General features: G+C 30.5%; 2 protein-coding genes and 1 long non-coding RNA gene across 3 annotated transcripts in view; all 3 read right to left on the bottom strand.

Moving 5' to 3' along the window:
* The window catches only part of LOC111705106 (uncharacterized), a 9,534-nt gene extending 6,433 nt beyond the window's left edge, over positions 1-3,101 (bottom strand). Inside the window, exons 1-4 of the mRNA XM_023477548.1 lie at positions 2,655-3,101; positions 2,427-2,459; positions 1,431-1,595; positions 501-581 (exon numbers count right to left, since the gene is read on the bottom strand). Coding sequence (XP_023333316.1) covers positions 501-581; positions 1,431-1,595; positions 2,427-2,459; positions 2,655-2,873 — 498 coding nt within the window. The 5' untranslated portion in view covers positions 2,874-3,101. The remainder of the gene's footprint in view (positions 1-500; positions 582-1,430; positions 1,596-2,426; positions 2,460-2,654) is intronic.
* Positions 3,102-10,467: 7,366 nt separating this feature from the next.
* Positions 10,468-12,528, bottom strand: LOC111705107 (uncharacterized). Its single transcript, XR_002765949.1, has 2 exons — positions 12,492-12,528; positions 10,468-11,917 (listed from the first exon to the last, which is right to left on the bottom strand). It is a non-coding gene; the product is annotated as an uncharacterized LOC111705107 (long non-coding RNA).
* A 3,641-nt stretch (positions 12,529-16,169) lies between these two features.
* Positions 16,170-16,946, bottom strand: part of LOC111705109 (carbohydrate sulfotransferase 5) — a 6,557-nt gene continuing 5,780 nt past the window's right edge. Inside the window, exons 6-7 of the mRNA XM_023477551.1 lie at positions 16,659-16,752; positions 16,170-16,239 (exon numbers count right to left, since the gene is read on the bottom strand). Coding sequence (XP_023333319.1) covers positions 16,186-16,239; positions 16,659-16,752 — 148 coding nt within the window. The 3' untranslated portion in view covers positions 16,170-16,185. The remainder of the gene's footprint in view (positions 16,240-16,658; positions 16,753-16,946) is intronic.

Raw genomic sequence — 16,946 nt, 5'->3', positions numbered from 1 at the left:
TCCTTTAAATAGACTTGACATTACGCCGACAGGTCCTTTAAATAGACTTGACATTACGCCGACAGGTCCTTTAAATAGACTTGACATTACGCCGACAGGTCCTTTAAATAGACTTGATATTACGCCGACAGTTCCTTTAAATAGACTTGACATTACGCCGACAGTTCCTTTAAATAGACTTGACATTACGCCGACAGTTCCTTTAAGAAACAATACTATTTAAATATTCTGAATATACAGGGTGTCCCACGAAACATAACAGTTGTTGAATGATTTAAAATGTCTTCTTCCATAATTACTTAAGTTGTTTAATACCAAGAGAATTATAAGAATATTTAATTGTCATTTTATGTTAAATTGATTTCAAAGTAAAATATATTTTAGTGAAAGATTTTATTTAACGAAAAAAGTGCAGAAAGGCTTTAATATCAATAACAGTATTAGGTAGAAGACATTCCAAATTATTTACCAACTGTCGTGTTTTGTGGGACACCCTGTACCTTTGATATCTTGTAGTTATCTGGTGTCTTTAGCTCTGCAGAGCTTTCAATCAGATTTTTATACTTGGAAAACTCCTGAGACTAAACATTTTTTTATTTTAAAACTAGAAATGAAAGTAAGTAATCATGTTCCTTTTAAAACATTTTTTAATCACAGTTTTAGATTGGTAAAACATGATTCAGTTTTTTCAAATTCTAGTTTTAGATTGGTAAAACATGATTCAGTTTTTTTAAATCCTAGTTTTAGATTGGTGAAACATGATTCAGCTTTTTTAAATTCTAGTTTTAGATTGGTAAAACATGATTCAGTTTTTCAAATCCTAGTTTTAGATTGGTAAAACATGATCCAGTTTTTTTAAATCCTAGTTTTAGATTGGTAAAACATGAATTATTTTTCTTTAATTCTAGTTTTGGATTGGTAAAACATGATTCAGTTTTTCAAATCCTAGTTTTAGATTGGTAAAACATGATCCAGTTTTTTAAATCCTAGTTTTAGATTGGTAAAACATGAATTATTTTTTTAAAAATTATTTTTAACTAGCTCATTTGTTGAAACCATGATATTTCAAAATGTTTTCATTAAAAATTTTAAAAAATGAGTTTACATATTTTTTTTGAGATGATTATTTTTCTAAAAAAAACTGTTAAAAATAGGTAATGATCAGAGCAAATTTATTGATTAACAGAAATTTAAAAACCGGATTTAAAAATTCAAAATTTATCCAAAATTCAAAATAAAATCGCGATTTGAACAAAAAAACATTGGTTCTAAATCTATTAAAAAGAATTTTTATTTTATACTTTTCAGCCTTAACTTATGTTTTAGATGTTTAGGGATCGGAAAGACAATGAGCAAAGTGCCAAAATTAATGCAATTACAAAATCGGTTTCCCCTCTCCATCATATGATACCCAATATATGATTTTTTACCTTACTTAGGTGTGCCCTTTTCCATGCCTTTACTGTTTCTTTCTCCAGGTTAGGATATAGTTTAATAGTGTTATCTGTTAGCACATTTAGTCTTTGGATCAGTTTTAGATCTCTACTCTGATCTCTACCCTGATCCCCCTGGTTCCTTTCTACGGTGCTCTCCCACTACAGATACCTTTAGTTCCATTATTAAGGACGATGAGAATAAAAACCCTCAAGAGAGGTTTTTTAAAATTTACTTTGAGTGCACGTACGTAAAGGTATACACTATACAGTTGGGACAATTTATGACTTTTATATAAATCAGCCAACCGGGGATTTGTACATTAATAATGCGATGAATAAAAATTGTTCACTACACCCCAAACTAAATATTACAAAAAATTACTTCTTTCACCTGATTTTCTTGGAAATTTTATGCTGAATCCGAATTTTTCAAAAATAATTTAATCAAATGATCTTGACCCAACTAAAAACAACAACAAATTTTATAGGCATTTTTTTGGACTGTGTTTCGGCCATTATAGTTTATTAAATTTGTTTTATTCTACAAATGGTATTCAAATTTTAATTCAGTGTAAAAAATGTCAAAGAAAAAAAGGTATAGCATGATTTTTTATTTTATTAAATGCACAAACCCTAGGTGGGCGGTTGGCTCAGTTCCAATATTAAGTATGCCAAGATACAGAGTGTCGAGTGTCCCAAAAAAAGTTGTATAATGTATTTACACATTATATCTTTTTTTGATTTAATAGGTTCGTGTATGGTGTGCATACTTATTTTTTATCAATAAAGTTTATGAGAAGAATTTAAGAGTTGCACAATGGTCCAAATTCACAATGGTACCCTTGATACTTTGCCCACTTATAATCCAATTTAATTTGTTATGTTTATAGTATAACTACATCACGAGAAATGCATATAAAATAAAAATATATAAAGGTATCTGCCTACATGATGCTTGATAAAACAAAATATATAAAGGTATCTGCCTACATGATGCTTGATAAAAGTTCTTCCAAAATAGTCCTTAGAAAGTCCAAATTTAAAATAGTACGAATGTACAGAAAAAGAAAGATAAATATCAATTTGCTGTAAAAGAAAAAAACCTACCAAAATTGTTGTTATTTTAATCAAATATAATGAATCTTAAAATCTATGAATCTATAAAAAGATATTAAATGAAAAATATCTAAATCTTTAGAATTTTAAAATTTGGAATTCCTTCGCAATAACTTTGGTTGCCGAGTGCTGATGTTCAATCGCATATTTATTTCTATTTTCTCCAAACTTTTCTTCACGGCTTTTCTCCGGAGTTAAAACTGGTTTGGGTTTTCTATCACTGGGCTGTAGCTTGAAGGCTTTTACTTTGAAGGGATTGTAGAGATAAATTCGAGTGATTCTAGAGTGGCCGATTCTAGAGTGGCCGATTCTTAACGACATCTTTTAACCCTTTGACTGATTACGGGTGTTGAAGAAATCTTTGTTTTTCAATTTGATTTTTTTTTTCAATTGTGGAAAAATAACTCGCATGTTTGCCGCAGAAACAATGAAGGAAGGAAGGAAGTAGACAGAAACCTACTTCTGTGTTATTCAAATAAAGGTGTATAGGGGACCGACGTGAATCGCATATGCCACTCTAAAAATAAAAGGCTCATAAAACTATGTCTACATTCCCTTTAAACTGATTTTGTTTAGAAGTATTTGATGGCTTTGTTGTTCTCTTGTCAAATCTTCTTATTTTTCTCCTGTCCAGCATACACCGCGGTTAGATATAATTTGAATAGTAGTTTTCTTACAAAAGGAATTGAATCTTTGCCACAAACTCGGATTTTTAAAACCCAATTTCCGTATATATTTCAAACTATGAATTCCGGCGAATCAAACAATGTAAGTTTAAAATATGAAAGGTTTACATCATCTGGTTATTGAGATATAGGTATTAGAAAATTGGGATTTGTGGCAAAAACTCAATTCCTTTGTAAATGAAGAGAAAAAAGGTTAATTTTATTTCCATCTAAGAGTATAATATCTTTATGTCCCTGATAAAAATGCTAAAAATCTAAATTATTTTCAACCGAAAAAAAAATATTCTAAAACTGTTCTTTCTATTTTACAAAAAAAACTTTAAAGTTAATTATTTAACATTTGTCTAACCACCTGCCTTATCCCTCTGTCCACACTTTTCTTAAAACTAGATAAAAAGTAAAAAATATTAATTCAAGTTTTTTTTTCAAGCTGGCTAAACATATATATATTTATATTTACTTTTATTGAGGCACTTGCCTCAAAATCTAATTTTTGATCCCAATGTTTTAAAATATGAGGTCGTAAAAATTAGACATTTTAAGCTAGAAATTCTTTTAGAAAATCTAAAAGTCAAAGTTCCAATATCAAAGGTTCACGCCATAAAGGAATTGAGTCTTTGCCACAAAATCTGATTTTCGAATCTCTAAATCTGAGCAACCAAGAGTCGCAGACTACAGATATTTCAAAATATGAATTCTGATAGATCAAATTATCTAAGCTTGAAATATCAAAGGTTTACACCATCAGGTTGCAAAGATATAGGAATTAAAAAATTTGACTTTGTGGCAAAGACTCAATTCCTTTGCAAAATATGGATTAAAAATTTAGAATTTTGTGTCGAGGGTTCCGTACATAAAAATTTTAATCTGAAATGTCTCCTTCCCCTAGCAAAAACTTTGTTGTTCCTACTTTTTGAGTTTGATTTTTTTTCAGAAAAATGTCTCATTAAATGTTTCACCTGAACTTCAGATCTTTGTTCATTGTTCCCGTGAAATGTTTACACTTCTTCCCCTCCTACATTTTTATCATATTTCAAGAAAAATATAATTTTGAAAATTTTTAATTAAAACGCTCTACAGAGCTGGGAATTGTATATGAGAGTTATAAAACTTGCTGTAGAAATGTAGCATGCCATGGTCGATATACAAGTATGACATATATATCAAGGTGGGTCTATGCGATATAAAACTTGCTGTAGAAGTTTAGCATGCAGCCATATCGGATATACAAGTATGAAATATATATCAAGCTGGGCTTATGCGATTCGATTAGCAGTCTTTATTATTTAGTCTATGAATGGGACTTTGGGACTCTAATTATTCTTAATCTTTACTCTCCGAATTCTGGAGACCAACAACTACCTTTTCAGATCTGAACGAAACTTTAAAAAGATTTAACGCGGAGTGAATTACACATAAATCTAGTTTCAAAACTTTCAGAATTAATTTGTAAAAACTCATAGAACTTCGGAGTCTGAAGATAGAATACAAAGAAGGTGGGGGGGGTAAGTCTGAAATCCCCCCTTCCCCCTTTCCTCTGGGATATCCAGTATTCAGTTGAGAGTATTATTATGTTAATGCAATTAACAGACTCCAATGTAACCTAATGAAACCTCACATCAAATAGACCTAAAAGATGGCACAGACCGTCTAGAAAAGAGGGCGGTCACTTTTTTTGAATTGAGACTTCAAGACAGTCCTTTTTGTTTAATAGGATTGTCTGTAAAAATAATTACCCACTATAGTCGTAACTTTAGATACAAACAAATGCGAGTTAACTGTTTTACGGATTAATCACTTCAATATATTAGTTTCCACTTGGAAATCCAATTCAAGCGCTTTCTCAAACAAAAGTTTCGGTCTCTTAGCAATCTTGGATCAATAATACACCCAACATTTTCACTCGTCATTTTTAAAATATGTCTGTCATTTTCAAATCACAAAAAAAGGCATTTTTTTATTTAACACATTTTTGGCGATTATTAAACCTCTTTTCCTTCCAAATCCCCGCCATTGAAAATTGGAATATTTAAATTTTGCCGAATTATATGAATTAAAAGTTTGATGAATGAGCTCCTGGGAAATACTGTTTATGAACTTTTAATTTTAGTTTTAAACATTTTATGGAGTAGATAGATAAAATAAAACTTTGAGTTTTAAAGTTTTTGCAGAAAAAGATATCATTAAAGTTCGGTTCAGAAATGATAAGCTCTGATAAAGTATATTTATTATAATTTGAAGAGTTGGACACCTTTTTTTCCAAAATCTGTTTTGACTGTATGAAAATAAATTCCCTAAATTTTGGACAGATAAAGTATGTGGGTTAATAATCATAAACTACAGTTTTCTTATAGTTCAAAATAAGTAAGCAAGCCCTTAAAAAAATGTTACCTTTTTATCAAAATCTAAAAATTTTAGGCTCCCTTGTTCAATACTCCCATCCTCCCTGTAGTATTAAAGCAATCCAAACAAAGAAAAAGATCATAAAATTAAATATAAAATTATTATCTGGATTTTTATATTTTTTCATTTTTTCTGAATATGCACAAAAATTAAATACGACATTCTATCTTTTAAAAGATAAAAAATAAATCATGAAATTCAAAAAGCGTTAAGCGTTCAAAATATGTTTTATATTTATCTATATTGTATAAACCTTTCATTATCGTCACCCTCCCTTAACTAGATTAAAAGATAACTTTTAAATTTGCATTTGTATCAAAATTATGCATCTAAATTGTCTAAATATACTTACATAAATATATATATTTGATTAAATTTGCTGATAAGAATACGATTTATATCCACACTCCCAGATTCTTCTTTCCAGTCTCCCGAAACATATAATTAACAAAATCATTATCTTATTCTGTACAAGGCAAAAATACAGAAAATTTCAATTCCGGAAAAGACAAATTTAGTAAAAGAATAATTCGGAAAAAAAAATGTCGGAAAAGACAAAGTTTTGAAAAATTCAAATTCTGAAGAAAAAAACCATTTCGGAAAGCTACTGGAAAAAATCGATTCCAAAAAAAATGTCCTGGAAAAGACGAACTTTGCATGGAAATGAAAAATTCTGGAAAAGGCAAATTCCGAAAAAAAAATTTTGAAAAATATTGATTCCGGAAAATAACAATTCTGGAAAAACAAATTCTGGAAAGAAAATTTTTGGAAAAGCAGCAGAGAGATAATTGACAGACCTAATCTAACCCACTCTCTAATGAATTTGTCTTATCTAAAATTATTTTTAACACAAAGGTCGTCAGTTCATTCCACTAATTTTTGGTGATTTTTGATGCATATCATCTTTAACTATTTTATATTTTTCGATGAAAATCGATTAGACTTTTAAGACAATATTAGAGTACCATTAGCAATACAATAATAATATCTAAAGAATAAAGGAAAATATCGTAGAATCTTAATTTTAAAGAACTTGATGAAAAAAAAATAGGCTAACATTTTTTATTCCAATATACTAAATTGAACGTGAGGCAAAATGCCGGCTATAAATGTTGGATGTAAAGACATCTTTTAAACGGAAGCTTTTATAAAGATAATATTTCATAAATGACAAACTCCCCCCCCCCCCCATATATACATTTTACAACCAGGATTTGCAATTTAAGATGCAATATAAAGTTTTCCAGGAAATCTCCTGAATCCTCCATTCTATCTTCTCTGTACTAGAAACTAGAAAGTTCAAATCCTCTATTTGTTTTTACTGTAATTGACTCCGCCACAAGTTTTCTACACTTCTAAGGGACTGTTCAAGTAATTTCAAGTGATCCTTTATTTGTCTCATTTAAGTGGCATGTCCGCTTCACAATAATACCTGATTCTAAAACTAAAGAATGCGCGAATTTTAAGTTCGAGGTTAAAAGTTCTGTAAAATAATGAATAGCTTCTTAAATATTAAACTTTCTCAATTTTAAATTTGAATTTCCCGGGAAAATCTGAACCAATCAGAGAAAAGGATTTACGTAAAAAAGTGTAAAACGGCCATTTTGTTGAACTGTTTCCATACTGCAGGTGTACTTCACATATTTGTGCTATATAACCTTTTGGGTCCTGGAACATCATTTTATAGAAAAGTTTTCTTTTCTCTAAAACAATTCTCTGATAGCCTGTCATGCACACGATGGATAGAAATCAATCTAATATATTTTTTTTCATTTAAAACATATTCCTATAATTGTAGCCGGGGGGGGTAATCAAAGAGGGAAACAACCCAATATTTTAGAAATATTCAAGATATCAAAATATGGTCCAACTTTTATTTACACCAAAATTGAGGATGGTCATAAAGTTAATATTTTAAAATGAATATTAAAAGAAAACCAAATTATGAAATAGGCTGGTACTCTACTGCATATAATTTGTGAACATTTACATGCATTGTACACTTTGAACTCCCTTTCAGGCTGAAAGGGACTGACAAAATTCATACCGAGGGATTGTCTAAATTCCATTCTAATACATATTCTATTCTCTTTGGTAATTGTCCATATTTTATCTCCAGACACGCTTGTAAGTGTTTCTGTTTTTGCATGCAAGCTATTTAATACTGAAATAATATTATAATTTATTTTCCGAGAGTCACTGAAATGGAACTTTTTCATTTGAATTTTAGTTTGACATCAAATATTTAGAATTCTGGTTTGTGAAATATATATGACGGTATTTGCACTGTTTACTACAGTTGAGTTCTTGGCACCAACTTTTCACCGAGAAAAATAAGGATTTCTCCTTTGGCAAAGACCAGACAGAGTTTTGAATCGGACATGCCACTCTAAAAATACAAGATATCTTCAATATTTCTAATCTTAAGTCTGAAACTTGCAGCTATTTTCATCAAGACATATTGACATAACGACATTCAAAAATAATTTCGGTTTACCACTTCACCGACTTTTTAAAATCTTAAGTCAACCTTAAAGCAGGTTAGAATAATTTAATAAAAGTTTTGAAAGTATTCCAGTAAAATTTGAGAATATCAAGTATATTCTCATGATTCTCAACCATATCCCGGGTAAACTTTAAACAAACTTTGGAACATAACCCTCTCCCCCCCCCTCTTTATATTTAGGTTACATCCTAAAATTATTCTTTTTATTATTATTTTGTATATGTATAGTTTATTAGGACTTCAGTTATATTTTAAAATCTTTCTGGTAACTATTCACACATTTTATCGATCACAACTGTTTTATCCCTTGGGACAGTTAAGTAAAAGAACATTAAAAAAATGAGAATTGCCATCCCTTAGGACGATATAACTTTGTACAACTACTTTTGCTACGTTCTGGATGTTTTGTACGCAAAATTGGTCTTTTCAATCTTAAATCATTTAATCTAAAAGAATTCATTGTTTGAAATATAAAAGGTCTACGACATTGGATGCCAAAGATAATAGGATTAAAACATCAGAGTTTGTGACAAAAACTAAATTCCTTTTATCATCATATTTATTGGAATGATAAATGTCAGAGGATTAAAATTGTTTAATAATTGTAATTAAAATTAAAATTACAGTTTATTTACAAATAACAAAGAATTGCCGAGTAATGTTAGTGTACACTAGCATGCAGTGTGAGTAAAAGTTGCAGAGAAGTCCGCGACATCCTTCTTGTGAATTGTACTGCACTATACAAAGGAGGTTCAATTGAAATTACGCCTACTGTCCCTTTAAAAATTACCTCTTGTGGAACTGTGGTTACGCTGAATTGAAGGAGGAAAAGTATTAAAGAAGAAGAAAGAGAATTCATTTTACAACCTAATATTCACTTTAATTCTTTATTCATTTATGTTGAGAGTATTCATATGAACTAGATGTAATCCGAACCCAGGGACAAGTTTAGTATTAACTAACTAAATATTGATCAAATCTATACTTGGTTTTCATGTCATGTGCTGTTTACAATAGAAAATGTACTGTAAAGGGTTGCCGGAAAGAAAGAAGGTTTAAAGCCTGCTTATATAAAGTCTAGTCAATTTTTAAGACAGGGTCGACTTTGAAGTGTCACAACGCCTTGGGCTTTAATTTTACCGCTCTAGCTCAATTATGATTTTCTGTAGACCTTTACATGTACATTTTATTACTGTGAAGCACTTGTTGTTAGATTTGGTAATTTTTATTGATTTTTGTTTGAGAGCTTGGAACATTTAAATTACAGTGCGTAGTTGAGCTGAGAATGCAGTTCTGCAGAAACTTTTTAGGATTCATTTGAGACCTATCAGACGTTTTTACGGTGCACATTTGTTCAGAAAGAGCGCAAACTCAATCTTTCAAATATAAATCCTCATTGATTGTCCATTTTGGATGGATGATATTGAAAGTCGGTTTTATAATAACGACGACGAAAAAAGTAACAAAAGTTCGACAGTGAACCAATACGTTGTTTAGGAACATATTTCTCAATAGAAATTTATCAATAAATCAATGTTAGAAAAATTGTTACAAAAAATACACCTCGGGTTGCTTTCAAGTGCCGGGCCGATATTTAAAGCAATTATGTCTATACGTAGAGCAAGTTGTACAATTTACAATGTACAGTGAGTACCAAAAAACTTTGGAATAGTAAGACGACCTTATAGACATCCTCAAGTGTATTTTATGTTGTTCCCTTGCAAAAATGTATGCCAGTAACCTATTGAATAACGTATTAAGTTAAATGGGTCTGTTTACACTCCACGATTGCTGTTTCTCTTGTTCATTGGACTCAAGGTTTTAATACAAGGAAACATAATTGCAGTTGCATATACTCTGCGTTCATATTGAAACCAGTTCTCTCTGGGCGGAATTTGTAAATAAGAATAGATGCGTCAGTGTTCGTTTAGTATTCCAGGAGGTTTAAGGCATTAAATTTTGATAGTTTTGATGATTCACATTAAAGTTTCCTTTGTCCAGAATATTTTATTGATTTGTATGTGAAAGATGGATCCCATGTCAGGCTTCGACATACGTCTTGTATTTACATTACCGCCCAGAGACAGAGCACTGCAGTACAAAAGATGCTTACACCTCTGAAATAACTTGCATTATAACCTTGATTGGACTATTTAAATTCATAACTTGAGTCTAAAAGTCACCTTTCTATTCCAGAGTTTTCTGGTTTTCACTGTACAAAATGAATCATCTCTTTATTATAAGATTAATATGTTTAATTGGGTTGGATAAGAGGTAAAGTTCTTCTTTAAACAGTTTAATGAATAATGATGACTGTATAAATGATAAATAGCAATTTATTAACAATTAACATGTATCCCGTCATAAAAGGATTTAGATCTAAATTACAAAGTTTTTACAGTTATTTCGGGAAGTCTGTTTATGTTATGCCTCTCAGCCCTCCTTGTAAAATACAGGGTTACCCAAAAAAGATGAGACTTCAGATATTCTTTTTCCTTTTCTTAGGTAAACTTTGTTGTCAAGTCATTTGTAGAAGGTAGAAATTTGTTTTAATAAAGAATTCCAGATCGTTATAACAGTCTCATGTTTTGTGGGTAACCCTGAATGCGCCCGCGCATGGTGACTAGTAGGGTTTACTTGGCAAATTAAGCGGATGTACAGTAGTATAGTTAACATGAATAATTAAATATATTTATTTATTTACATTAATGATTGGGTTGATTAAACCCAGCCAACTCAAGGTTGGGAGGAATAGAAATTGTACACAATTTGTCTACAGTAGATAGTAACGGACGTTTTCCTCGGAAAGTTAACTTGTAAACAAAACAAGGTTTATGTACATAAAAAAACGCTTTAGTTTACATACCTCCTCTATATATTGGCGGGGCCGATTTACAACAGTACGCTTAAACCTTTGATTATTGATTTTTCTCTCTCTTTTTATTTGGATTTCTCATTAAACATGACTTTTATATTTATTCTCCGGATACAATGGAGAAAATTGAACACTTTTTAAACTGGAAAAAACGACGATATTTTCATCATTTTAACTCAAACATAGTTTTATTTGGTACCTTTGGGAATCAAACATGCAACTCTTTTACTAGAGGGTCATTTGAAATTTTGTTAACAAACCCTTTAAGTTCGAATGTAAACTGATTCGTATACGTTAGAGATTGTGAATCTTTGCGGTTTGAAACTTTTAAACTTTATGCATTTATACATATTCAACATCTTTTCCTCTAAAAATGCGCAACTTTCAAATTTTGCGAAAAAGAAAGATTTTTGAAAAAAGAAAGTTTGCCAAGGGAATATTTAAGAACAGACATTTTTAATCGAGAAATGAAAATAATTTTAATATAAGTTGTAAAAAAATAACTATATTAGATAGATTCTGTGCCGGAATATACATACTAACCTATTTCTTGAAATTAGATATCTCTCTTTTATAAGTTATTTTAAATCATTTATGAACCGGAATATACATACTAACCTATTTCTTGGAATTCAGATATCTCTCTTTTATAAGATATTTTAAATCATAAATGAGCCGGAATATACATACTAACCTATTTCTTGGAATTCAGATATCTCTCTTTTATAAGATATTTTAAATCATTTATGAACCGGAATAGAAACAAACATATTTATTTGAATGTATCTAATATTCCTCTTCGATTAGATATATTATGCGCTGGAATAAATGTTATTTTATCTCTTGAACTCTTGATTGGAATATAACCCCACACCGACAAAGCCTTCATACATTTCTGAAAATAAATAGATTAAAATTAGTTTTTTGGGACTTAAACATTATTGTCAAGAATTATCCATTTTTATAATTCTAAAAGCATTTTTCTTCTTATTACAATTAAATCTTCCACTCCGGCATCTATTCTGTTTTTCAGTGTTTATGCTCGTATCTATCTTGAATTTCAAAAATATCTGTTTTTTTTATCCCCTCCCCCCTTCCACTTTCTTTTCTTTCAATCTCTGTTTATCTGTTCGTTTTTGATCTTTTCCTCATTTCTTTCCTTTACCGCTGTTATCCCTTACACCCCCTCCGCATCCCCACGCTTCTCCTTTCCCCATCCCCTGCAGTGATAAGTAAAAGGTTGCCCCACCAAATGGCTTCCGATCCGCATATTGACGTCTTTAACAAATGGATTTTCGGCGGTGCTCGTAAATTTCATTTTAATCTTATACAATTAAAATTTTTAGTATATGCTCGAACAAAATAAATTATCCAAAATGTATATTATGCTTAAGTTGATCATGTTAATAATTGAGGCCCGAAAGTCATTTGAATGCCGCTGCCTTCCCTTCCCTGTAATCCTTTATTACCTCTTGAACCTCCAGTATAAATTCCAGTCCACTCTCCTTAGTTTAGATTTATAAAAACTAAAAGTTGAAATGAGAAGTAAATTTTTCCTCTTATTTATTTACAATCTAAAAGTTCAAAACAAAACGTAAATTAGGTAAATAAATGATTCTAACAAACTGTAGCATTATGATTTCGTTTTAACAGTGTATTCTTAGTAAAACTTCAAGTATTTATATTTCATGATACCTAATAGTGTGAGAAAGAATATATTTCTCTTGGCTTTCTGACCACTGAAGTCCAGACCAAGCAATTATCTACAATAAAAATGTGTTACACTGCAAACTAAGCCAGAAGGAGAAGGTCTAATTTAAACGACTTTGTGACCTCGTAGCTCCTCTACAATTTTGATTTTATACAAAATTTTCCAATAAATAGGTTTATCCGGTTACACATACTTGTTCTTCACATTTAGCTCTTCAATTAAAAGAGTGATGTTTAAAAACAAACAAGAATTCATTCTTCCCTGCAATTTACGTTAGTTTGACGTGATAAACATTATGAAATTTACTTTAGTTTGACGTGATAAACATTATGAAATTTACTTTGGTTTGACGTGATAAACATTATGAAATTTACTTTGGTTTGACGTGATAAACATTATGAAATTTACTTTGGTTTGACGTGATAAACATTATGAAATTTACTTTGGTTTGACGTGATAAACATTATGAAATTTACTTTGGTTTGACGTGATAAACATTATGAAATTTACTTTGGTTTGACGTGATAAACATTATGAAATTTACTTTGGTTTGACGTGATAAACATTATGAAATTTACTTTGGTTTGACGTGATAAACATTATGAAATTTACTTTGGTTTGACGTGATAAACATTATGAAATTTACTTTGGTTTGACGTGATAAACATTATGAAATTTACTTTGGTTTGACGTGATAAACATTATGAAATTTACTTTGGTTTGACGTGATAAACATTATGAAATTTACTTTGGTTTGACGTGATAAACATTATGAAATTTACTTTGGTTTGACGTGATAAACATTATGAAATTTACTTTGGTTTGACGTGATAAACATTATGAAATTTACTTTGGTTTGACGTGATAAACATTATGAAATTTACTTTGGTTTGACGTGATAAACATTATGAAATTTACTTTGGTTTGACGTGATAAACATTATGAAATTTACTTTGGTTTGACGTGATAAACATTATGAAATTTACTTTGGTTTGACGTGATAAACATTATGAAATTTACTTTGGTTTGACGTGATAAACATTATGAAATTTACTTTGGTTTGACGTGATAAACATTATGAAATTTACTTTGGTTTGACGTGATANATCTGAAGACTACAACAACTATTACAACAGTAACAACAAAATATTAACAACAAAAACAACACCATTATCACAACATCAACAAAAAAGCAACAGCATAAATAACAAAACAACAACTTAAACAACAAGAAAAGCATGAGAATAAACCTGCAGTGTCTATCAGGTTGAGTACAGTCCGGTTGCTTACACCAATGCATTCTTTTCCTACTGGAAAACGTTCCTCTGGGATCTCGAGTTAAAATTAAAACCTGGAGAAGAATGTATTCGTAGAAATAAACATTTTTTTTAATTCAACGTCAACGTAGCGGCAAAAAAGGATGGCATGCCATTCACATATTTATATTTATAGGCAGATATCGTTCTGTTTCTATTTTCAAGGTTTTGTGAATCAGATATTCAAAAGTCATTTAAAATTACGTCTAAAGTCCCTTAAGACTCCATTTTTCTGTTGGAAATTTTATATTTTCAATATTTCAAATAAAAAACTAATATTATTAAAGGTATTTCAGTTTATGAAAAGAAATTATTTTTAATATAAATTTAGCAAGTATTTGAAGAGACTTGTGACGTATGAACAAGTTATAAGTTTATTAAATAAAAAGCGCGTATGTCCACTTAACAATTTTACACTTTAAACACTGATAATTTGTAATTAATATTTCTCTTTACAAACTTTGAAACGCTTAATCATGATCAAGGGTTACTAAAAATAACGTGAGTTGTTCTTTTAGGTTGAATACCTTGTCTACTAAATCATAATCTAAAAGATGTCTCGCAGTTGACAGTGTAGCCCTCACAACCTATAATACATATAGAGAATATATACAGAGATAATATAAACATGGATCTTTTCATAAAGAATTTGAGTTCTTGTCAGAAGCTCTGATTTTCTAACATATCTTTCCACCCAATGTCGGAGATCTTAGATATTTTAAACTATGGCTTGTCATGTATTAAATAACCTAAGTTTAAAATATCAAAGGACTATATAATCAGGTTGCAAAGAGAAAGGGGTCCGGATGAGAAAATTTATGTTTGCGACAAAAACTCAATTTCTTTTAAAAATAATTTGAAGCAAAAGAATTCACTCCACTTTTTAATTATTTACGAAAGTTTCTTTCCAACCACACAATTTTGCAATTCCTACGTTATTTATTTTTTACTCAATGCGTTTTCTTCATCAGCTAATGATTATCAAAATAGNGGAGAATCCTGAACCAGTCCTATAAAGAGAATCATAAGAATAACTGGAGAATCCCGTACCAGTCCTATAAAGAGAATCTTAAGAATAACTGGAGAATCCTGAACCAGTCCTATGAAGAGATTCTTAAGAATAACTGGAGAATCCTGAACCAGTCCTATAAAGAGAAGCATAAGAATAACTGGAGAATCCTGTACCAGTCCTATAAAGAGAATCTTAAGAATAACTGGAGAATCCTGAACCAGTCCTATAAAGAGAATATTAAGAATAACTGGAGAATCCTGAACCAGTCCTATAAAGATAATCATAAGAATAACTGGAGAATCCTGAACCAGTCCTTTAAAGAGAATCTTAAGAATAACTGGAGAATCCTGAACCAGTCCTATAAAGAGAATCATAAGAATAACTGGAGAATCCTCAACCAGTCCTATAAAGAGAATCTTAAGAATAACTGGAGAATCCTGAACCAGTCCTATAAAGAGAATCTTAAGAATAACTGGAGAATCCTGAACCAATCCTATAAAGAGAATCATAAGAATAACTGGAGAATCCCGTACCAGTCCTTAAGAATAACTGGAGAATCCTGAACCAGTCCTATAAAGAGAATCATAAGAATAACTGGAGAATCCTGAACCAATCCTATAAAGAGAATCATAAGAATAACTGGAGAATCCCGTACCAGTCCTATAAAGAGAATCTTGAGTGGAGAATCCTGAACCAGTCCTATAAAGAGAATATTAAGAATAACTGGAGAATCCCGTACCAGTCCTATAAAGAGAATCATAAGAATAACTGGAGAATCGTGAACCAGTCCTATAAAGAGAATCTTAAGAATAACTGAAGAATCCAGAACCAATCCTATAAAGAGAATTTCTAGATAATCTAGTACCAGTGCTTTAAAGAAATTCTTGAGAATAACAGTAAAATCCAGAACCAATTCTTTAAAGAAAATATAACTTAATGACACCAATGATAACCACGAATACTATTTTATCCAGATTTATAAAAAATACGTAATCTACTATTTATTGTATCATATCCACAAGTTGTTTCGTGCTTTTGCAATAATCTTCAGGATCAGGATACAATTGTAGATTTTTCTATTATCCTCGGCTTCATCTGCAGATTTATAAATAATTTTGTTAAACTTACATGCACCAATTCCATAGTTTTTTGAACCTCTTAAATCCAATAACATTCTCCTAGGTTAAAACAATCTGGATTTTATAATGTATAATGAATTCAAAACTTTCACAGGAATTGAGAATTTGCCACTTTATCAGATTTTCTAATCNGTCATGTGAAAACCCCCTTTTTATACTTTGTTTGTCTGGCTGTCTGTCCATTTGTATCCAATAAACGTCAAAACGGCTGAACCGAGTGGTTTTGTGTGGGTCACTACATGACCCCACAGAGAAGGTTTATGGATGCTTGAAATTACAAAACTATGTGTCCACAATATTTTGATTTTTGTAAAATTTTCAAAATGCGCGAAAAAATATTATCAAGTCCGCGAACTTTTGTTTGTTATTGTTTGTATTGTTAAAAGAGAAGATGGGCGCCTGCAATTGCCCTAAAAGCTTAGTGTTCTAAATTAAAGATGATTTTAGATTGTATTTTCCTGTTCATGATCCAGATATGAGGTCATATTGTAGAAGTTGCACAAAAACAGAGATGTCAGACGGTTCACACTCATCTTGCACTCATTAGCAGACCTGAAATAATACCAATAGAGGCTTCATGGATAAAGTTTTTGTTCCAGAACAGTTGGTACAGTTTGGAACAATAGTATTTGTTTTAAATCTAAATTTTAAGAGAATCTCTTTTGCCTTTCAAGAGATTATCTTTCAAGGAGTCTGTATTTCAGGAGTTTGTATTTTCAGAGTATGTATTTCAGGAGTTTGTATTT

This window comes from Eurytemora carolleeae, unplaced genomic scaffold (assembly GCF_000591075.1).
Source record: "Eurytemora carolleeae unplaced genomic scaffold, Eaff_2.0 scaffold645, whole genome shotgun sequence".
NCBI lineage: Eukaryota > Metazoa > Arthropoda > Copepoda > Calanoida > Temoridae > Eurytemora > Eurytemora carolleeae.
Note: the sequence above shows the minus strand (reverse complement) of the source record. Positions and strands in the feature narration are given on the sequence as shown.